This window comes from Malus domestica, chromosome 15, assembly GCF_042453785.1.
Source record: "Malus domestica chromosome 15, GDT2T_hap1".
NCBI lineage: Eukaryota > Viridiplantae > Streptophyta > Magnoliopsida > Rosales > Rosaceae > Malus > Malus domestica.
In genome coordinates, this window is record NC_091675.1 from 25,865,123 (window position 1) to 25,873,927 (window position 8,805).

The 8,805-nt window shown below is 41.1% G+C and overlaps 1 protein-coding gene across 1 annotated transcript; it reads right to left on the reverse strand.

Annotated features, from left to right (window-relative positions):
• Window positions 1–3,558: 3,558 nt before the first annotated feature.
• Window positions 3,559–4,532, reverse strand: LOC114821492 (serpin-ZXA-like). Its single transcript, XM_070812828.1, has 2 exons — window positions 4,457–4,532; window positions 3,559–4,127 (listed from the first exon to the last, which is right to left on the reverse strand). Exons 1-2 carry the CDS (start codon window positions 4,530–4,532, stop codon window positions 3,559–3,561), a joined length of 645 nt encoding a protein of 214 aa, XP_070668929.1.
• Between the last annotated feature and the right edge of the window lie 4,273 nt (window positions 4,533–8,805).

Consider the following 8,805-nt stretch of genomic DNA (forward strand, 5'->3'; position numbering starts at 1 on the left):
TTAAAAAAACGATTCAAAAATACTGTCGGTTATAACCGACAGAATTTATTTGATATCCGCCACTAAATATCCGCTAGGACTTTATGTTGGATATAACCGACAAGATTTTTCTAATATCTGCCACTAATTAAATGATGTGTCGGATATAATTTATCCGACATGATTTTTCTAATATCCGCCACCATCATCTGCCACCTAAAGCTAATATTGTAGTAGTGTTCCTTCTATAAGAAGGAACTTGTTTTCTGTTACTCAGTTTGTTAAGGATGGTTTTTCATTAAGAACCAGTTTGACAATTCTATTGGATATGCATTCCCAAATAGAGATCTTTGGCAGATTGAATGCATTTACTATGAAACTTATCTCAATCTTGAACATTCTGTCTCTAAACGTGCTTATCTTAATGACAGCTCTTCTATGTTATGGCATAGAAGGCTGGGGCATATATCAAAAGAGAGAATGATGAGATTAGTGAAGAATAGCATACTGTCAAGCATCAATTTTGATGATTTTGAGGACTGTATAGATTGCTATAAAAGCAAAAATACCAATGTAAAATACAAAACTGAAGCCACAAGAAGCAATGATGATCTGTTACAAATTATACACACTGATGTATGTGGTCCCTTTCCAACAAAAACCATATGTGGAAACTCCTACTTTGTCCTCTTTATTGATGATTACTCGAAATACACTTATTTGTTTTTAATCTTAGAAAAGTCACAAGTTTTAAATTGCTTTAAATTTTCCAAAATTGGAGTTGAAAAACAATTGGGAAAACAAATTAAAATGGTGTCATCAGATCGTAGAGGTGAGTTCTATGGCAAGTATACTGAAAGTGGACAAAACAAGGGTCTCTTTGCTCTTTATTTGCAACAAAATGGCATTCTAGCTCAATACACAACCCTAGGGACACCATCTCAGAATGGTGTTGCAAAAAGAAGAAATAAGATTTCGAAAAATATGGTGAGGAGTATGATGTCTCGATCTCATTTGCCTGAGTTCTTATGGGGAGAAGCAATCAAAACTGCAAACTACATATTGAATAGGGTGCATACAAAAGCTTTGAAGCAAGACTTTAAGATCCAAATGAAAGAAAACTGGACTTCAAAACAACCAGTTGTTATTTTGTTGGATATGTAGAAAGGTTTGGGTTTTCGATTTTATCGTCCTCATCATTATACAAGAATAACAGAAAGTCACAATGCCAAATTCCTTGAGAATTATGAAGAACCTTATGTGTCAGGAAAAAGAACTTATGTATTTAAGGAAAATAATGAAGATGAATCTGTTGATGCACAAAACCGGAGGTCTTGGAACAACGTAAATCCGACCGTGAATCTAGAAGTAATGTAAATAACACAAGATGTATCATGGTTCACCCCAAGGTTTGGGCTACGTCCACACTGATTGTATTTATTTGAGGGAGAGATGAGGAGCTTTGTAATGTGAGAGCATTGAGAGAGGGTGAGAAGGCCGAGGAATTGGCCTTTGAAATCGCCTCCTCTAATTGTGAGGGTGAAGGGTCCTTTTATAGAATAAGGACTCCTCACTTATTACATATTTGCCCTTTCCTTTACCACATAATTACATTTAAGTCCCTCGAGTATTTATACGAGGCCCTAAATATGGTATAAACGGTAGTCCCCCAAGTCTTTAGTCAAGAGAGTCTTTTGGCTGGAGACTTGAAATTCAGTCCATGTGTAGGCTGAAGTAACTAGATACTATCTTGAACTGATGCTCGATATGAGGCAATGCTCAATCTGAAATGACACTCAACTAGAAGTAGCACACGCTGCGAGGCTGCTCTGCTCGTGGCTTATGTTACCTTGGTTGGCTCGACTTGTGGTGTTTGAAGGTGAAGGAGTCCCTTTTATAGAATAAGGGCTCGCTCTTCAATACATGAATGATGGGCTATAGTTGATGCTCTCTAATGATGGTGAGGGAGTCCCTTTTATAGAATAAGGGCTCGTTCCTCAATACATAAATGATGGGCTATGAGTGATGTTCACGGCGAGGCAGTTGCTCAGTAGGCGGTGATGCTCTCTAATGGTGGTGAGGGAGTCCTTTTTATAAAATAAGGACTTGCAACTCAGTACATGAACAATGGGTGCTCTCTAATGAAAGTGTGGGGGTCCATTTTATAGAATAAGGGCTCGCTTCTCAATACATAAGTAATAGGCTAAGTCCCCCAAGTATTTTTCATGAGGCCCAGTTGAGGCCCAATATATGGTACATAATGTAGTCCCCCCAAGTCTTTAGTCAATAGAGTCTGTTGGCTGGAGACTTCAAATTGAATCCATGTATGGGCCGAAGTGACGGTTGTTCGGAGGCGATATTTGTATACCCTGCACTGAAGCTTTATAGGTGAAGCTTTGCAAGTGAAGCTTTGAAGCTAGAGCTCTGTAAATGAAGCTTTTGAAGCTGTTTGACATGAGTGATGCTCATGAATGTTTATATTGATTGACATGAGTGATGCTTATGGATGTTGTCATGAGTGATGCTCATGAATGTTAACATGAGTGATGCTCATGACTGTTGACATGAATGATGGTCATGAATGTTTATGTATAATTGTCATGAGTGATGCTCATGAATGTTTATGTATGAATGACATGAGTAATGCTCATGTATAATTTGGAGTACTGGGCGTACTTTTGATCACCTGGTTGGTGGTAATAGCAGCAGGTTGCCGAATAATTTGTTGAGTACTGGGCGTACTTTTGGTCACCCGGTTGATGATAATAAAGGGTCTGGCTCTTTTGGGCATATGGGCCTGCGCCCTCCACATGACATTGTAGCCCATTATTTTGGGCTTGTAGCCATTGTTTTGGGCTTGTAGCCCATTATTTTAGGCTTTTTTTTTTTTTACCCTCTCATGGGGTTTATACATATTATCCTCTGATGGGATTTATACAGATGTCTCCGAAAGATAAAATAAATTACATCATTCAGAAATAAGAAAAGTAAATCACATCATTATGGTGGGATGTTTATTCCTTGCTTTTGCAGTGTCCCCATATGCCTCTCTTTTGCTTTCTCTTTATTTTTCTTTCTTTTGGCAGATGACAGACAAGGAAATAATGCCATTTTCCTTTTCTCAGCTTTTTGCATGTGCTCCTGTAAAATGTAATAGCTGCTTGGACAGCCTTGACACCACCCACTTGCTTTTCTTACTTTGCTTTTTGTCTCTCCGCTCATTTCTTTTGCTTTTTGTATTCCGCTTTGGATATATCGCTTGACGACATGATTAAGGGCAATATTCTTTCTCTAAAGTGACAGATGTTTGGACACTGATGTTTTTGTGGTAATAATTGTAGCCGATTTCCATGTGTGTCACTGTTTTGAGCTTCTTCAGTTCCGGCGGAATGCTTCCGGTGATCAAATTCCCATCACTATCTTTGTTTCTGCATAACTCTACGGTGAGTCTATCAGATCTTCCATAAGCATTGATATCAAGGCCATTGGTGAGCAGATCAGTGATATCTTTCTTCAGAAACTTCTACGTTGCATTCCTCTTCCTCCGTACCACAACGATCTGAGTTCTCGTCAATTTAATCAGTTCCCACACTTTTTGCTCTGCTTCGAACCCGCAGAGAGAGACGCAGCACTATGTTTTTCCCCTGTTCCCTTAGGCGAGTCCACCATCTCTGTCCAACCTCCTCCACCATCGAATGGCAGCACCAAGCTCAGACCTTTAAGGACATTTGAAGCTTTAAATCCAAATGAAATCTTAAACTTTGGAATCCTGAAATCACCCACTGCAATTTTTTGCTTGGGAAGATGGCGATCCAAAAACCCGGACTCAGAACCAAGTTTTTCAACTAAAGCTGGCAGCTCATCTTTCCCCTTTGGAAGAAAGATGTGCATGGAGAAACCATTGAAGGATCTTACATATTGCTTCTTCTTGCTGGTCATGAAGGGCACCTTAACTGTGTTCTCATCGAGAAGGTGGAAGTCATGCTCTTTCGTTTGTGATGCATCAAACTTTTCAGTCCAAGCTCCTTTAAAGTATAACGCATTTGCAAAGATGAGCGTGGTTGAGCAGTCAATTGATCTGGGTGGAAGTACCTTCTTGATAAGGCCTTTCGTCTCATTTTCAGCCCATGAATTCACTCCCGAGGCCACTTAAGCAACATTGGTCTGAAAATTAACTTGGGCAAGAGCGGCCATGTAAGAAGTTTCCACCAGCTGCTTGAAATATGGCTTCAGAGGGAGACGCTTGTCCACCCAACCATCATTCGCATTCGCAAACGACAGTTGGAGGCCCCCGCTAGGGGACCCATCGGAGAAGATCACAGAGACGAGCTCGGCGGCGAAGGAGTTGAGGTGGTCGATAGAGTTTGACTTAAAAAAAACAACAGCTGGTCCTGAGTTTGATCTTTTGACCCAGCTGCGATCAGGCTCAACAACACGTGGATAGACAGCGACGAGTACACGAGGTTCGATTGCTTGCCTTCAGTCTGAAGCAGCTGCTTCGTCAACCCTAGAGTGAAGTCGTTTTGGTTGATGATGCTTTCTCTCAGATCCATTTCTGCTGTGCTTAACTTTTCTCCGGTCGGATGATACTTTGGTTGCTCCGGATGTGCCACGTGGTGACCTGCTTTCTCTCCATTTTACAAGTCTGTCCTTCACCCAAAACTCTGTAGAATATGTAGAAAGATTAGAGCTTTAGTTTGTGGGTTTTGCAGGGAAAAGTGAGAGAGTGAGAAGAAAGACGGGAGCTTTTGTGAAAGCAACTTCTGGGTTTGATTTTTGTCGGTGTGTTTAGTGAGGATAGAGTGGTGGTGGTTTAGAGAGAAGGTTGGACATAGCCATCTCTTCGGAGGAAATGAAATGAAAAGTTTTCTGAAAAAGCCCAAAGAGGGAGGTTTTGGGTTCTTGGGTTGTTCAGATTCACGGCGGAGGTGAAAAATTAAGAGAGAACCGACATAGTTTTTTGTGTCGATTCCCACAGACGACGTCAAATGTTGATGCACAAAACCGGAGGTTTTGGAACAACGTAAATCCGACCATGAATCTGCAAGTAATGTAAATAACACAAGATGTATCGTGGTTCACCCCAAGGTTTGGGCTACGTCCACACTGATTGTATTTATTTGAGGGAGAGAGGAGGAGCTCTATAATGTGAGAGCGTTAAGAGAGGGTGAGAAGGCCGAGGCACAAATAATCAAAAACCCTCAAGCTTGACAACTCAACTAGAGGTGCACTTATGCCCAACAAGAGTTATAGTCACCAACAAAGTCTTATTGCAAGCCAACAACAACTTCAGTGCTTGGCATACGAAGATCAAGCTATTCAGCCCTCTTGCATTTGCTTCAAACAGTTCCCCTCTGTAACAATGCAAACACTACAACTCGTAGAAAGTTTCACACTATCTTGATTAAGATAGTGTGAAGCAAAATCAATTCATAGTACCCAACAAAAGCTTTAACTCCAAAGTTTCACCTACAAAGCTTCAACTCCAAAGCTTCACCTACAAAAGCTTCACCCACAAAAGCTTCACCTACAAAAGTTTAACCCACAAAAGCTTCACCTACAAAAGCTTGACCCACAAAAGCTTGACCCACAAAAGCTTCACCTACAAAAGCTTGCCCCACAAAACTTCACCCACAAAAGCTTCACCTACAAAACTTTAACACAAAAGCTTCACACTATCTTGATCAAGATAGTGTGAAGCAAAATCAATTCATGGTGCCCAACAAAGCTTGACCCACAAAAGCTTGACCCATAAAAGCTTGACCCACAAAAGCTTCACCTACAAAAGTTTGACCCACAAAAGCTTCACCTACAAAAACTTGACCCACAAAAGCTTCACTCACAAAAGATTCACCTACAAAACTTAAACACAAAAGCTTCACCTACAAAAGCTTCACACTATCTTGATCAAGATAGTGTGAAGCAAAATCAATTCATGGTGCCCAACAAAGCTTCACCTACAAAGCTTCAACATCAAAGTTTCACCTACAAAGCTTTAAAATATATATATATATATATTTATTTTTATTTTCGGAAATTTGAAAATTAAAAAATTCGAAAATTTGAAAATTCAAAAATTCGGAAATTTAAAAATTCGAAAATTCGAAAAAAAAGTTTCAAAAAAAAAAAATTGCCTAGGCCTCCTCTTCTTTGGGCCTAACAACTTTCATAACAAATATATATGAAGAAGGAGTTTTGGGCTACCACTTAGAAAGGAAATGCCTCATTCGTCAACTCCCTCGATCGGAGACTTGGGGGACTCCTACCATATGCTACTGCACCTTGATACTCGGAAGTCTCACGACCACTCAGTGACTTGGATTTTTCAAGTCTCCAAACAAGAAGTTTTCCTCACTCGGGAAATTAAAGGAGCACTACCTCAACGTACATGCTTCACTCACAAAGCTTCAACACACAAGCTTCAACAAAAGGAAAAATTTAAAGAACTTAGTGAAGAAGGCCTTGGTGTATTTAACACAATATGTTGAAATGAAGCAAAGCTTGTTTATTGATATCTCCGATAAGTTACAAATATGTACATATACATGAATCAAAATAAACAAACAAGAGGGAGCCTTCACAAAGGTTGCTCAAGAGAAGTCTCAGCAGTCGGCAGAGCCCCAGAAAGAGGAGGCATCATAGGGTGATTATTCAGAGCCTCAGTACTAGGCAGAACCCCAGAAGGAGAAGGCACCGAAGGTTTATCATTTGGAGCTTCATTAAACGGTACAGCCCCAGAAGACGAAGGCAATAAATGCCTTTGGAACAAACCCAAAAACCTCTAATGATCAAGTAAAATCTAACCATTAGATTCCTGCAGCTAGTCGAGCTTCCTCTTCATGTTTGTAGCATAGTCATGTGCGAGCCTGTGCAACTGTTTATTCTCATGCTTGAGCCCTTTGATCTCCTGTTTGAGACTTATCACTTCAGCCGCCAATGATTCAACTTGGCGGGTTCGAGCAAATAGGCGTTGGGCCATATTAGACACAGAACATGCACACTGAACACTGAGAGCCAGAGCATCCTTAACAGCCAACTCATCAGACTGTTTGGAAAGTAGTCTGTTATCTTTGGGAGTGAGAAGTTTCCTGGCCCCCACCGCAGCGGTCATATCATTCTTCATCACAGAGTCCCCAACGGTAAGAGGACCAGTAGGGGATAAGAAGGATGGGCGCCATATGTTGTCTTGAGAAGGCATGGCTGCCTCTTCACCAAAGTTCAAGTCAAAACGACGGTCGGATAGGTCAGACATTCTCAGAAATGATGAAGGAGAAATGAGGTGCAATAAATCTCTAAAGTAAGGGGAAAATTCCTACAAGCAATAACTCTCTGAATGAACTCCTTGCACATAATTGGTGCCCTTATAAAAGATAGGGTAACAAGGCCGTTGGTTCAAAAATCGAAGAGGCACCACTTTCCATAAGCAACATCAGCTCATCGGGTACCACAGATAACTTTGCCAAAGATCTCTGACAAAATTTAGACACATAAATTTTGAAGGTCCAGCTACCCTACTATTACCCACAAGGGTAAAGGAACAGCACCACTGCTTGATAACTAGAAAGTCCCAATGTGTGTCAACCTTTGTGCTCCGTGGCAAGGCAGACTGACAAAAATGCCCAACCTTTACTCACATTCGAGAAAACACTCCCAACAAGATTGGTTGCTCAAAAATCGAAGAGGCACCGCCCTCCGAATCTCGAGAGCCAGACTCCCAACATGATTACTTTCACAAAAATTGAAGAGGCACCGCTCTCCGAATCTCAAGAGCCAGACTCCCAACAGGATTGCTTTCTCAAAAATCGAAGAGGCACCGCTCTTCGAATCTCGAGAGCCAGATCCCCGACATGATTACTTGTTCAAAAACCAAAGAGGCATCGCTCTCCGAACTTCGAGAGCCAGATTTCTTTAATAAAGCTTGTCTGCAATCTTCACACGTAACATCAGCTTTCCAGATACCACATACCACTTTTTCAAAGTGCTTTGACAAAATTAAAACACGTGAAGCTTGTAGCTCCCATTACATTGCTACGACCAAGAAAGGTAAAGAAATATCATTACTACTTGTTGTTAAGGAGACTCCTATAAATGTCGACCTTCATCCTCCACGGACAGGCATACCTGCAAAAATGCTCAACCCTTCCTTCCTCATATCTGAGAGGGAACTCCCAACGAAGCCTCTCGAAATACTCAGTTTTCTCCCCCCCCCCAATAATACCTATACAAACCAGCCACACCAGAGAAAGAGTATCCCATATCATACTTTTTCCCTGTCTTTTCCTTTGCCATTGTTCTTACCTGCAAGACAAGGAGAAAGAGAGCAATCAGTCAGCACTTGGAATCAGGCTTCCAGTCAGGAACTGACTGCCTGGAACCCCTTGCCTGATTACTTACCTGACATTGCTCTCGAGTACTCATCTTCAACATCTTATGCTTCTAGAAAAGATACCACATCTGCCTGAGGAACAGATAGGGCAAGCGAGAAGGATACAAGGAAGCATGTGGAGACAAGCGCAACAGAACACATGCCGATTCATCTATTACTTTGTCAACAGTAAAAGTATCCCATATCATCAAGGTCGAACGCACTCTTGATTTGATGGACTTGTTTTGACCCTCAAATTCTTGAGTCGACCTTATACTCTGAAGGAAACCAGAAAACCCTTCAGCCCAGTTCAAGAATAAGCCTGTGGAAAGTTACTTCTTCAAAAGCAAAAGTATCTCATATCATCTCTTTTCCATTTGCTTCTCCTTATCCTTGTTGCTGTTTACGACACAAGGAGAAGGAGAACAATCAACCGGAAGTCAAAGCCGAACCTCCGATCC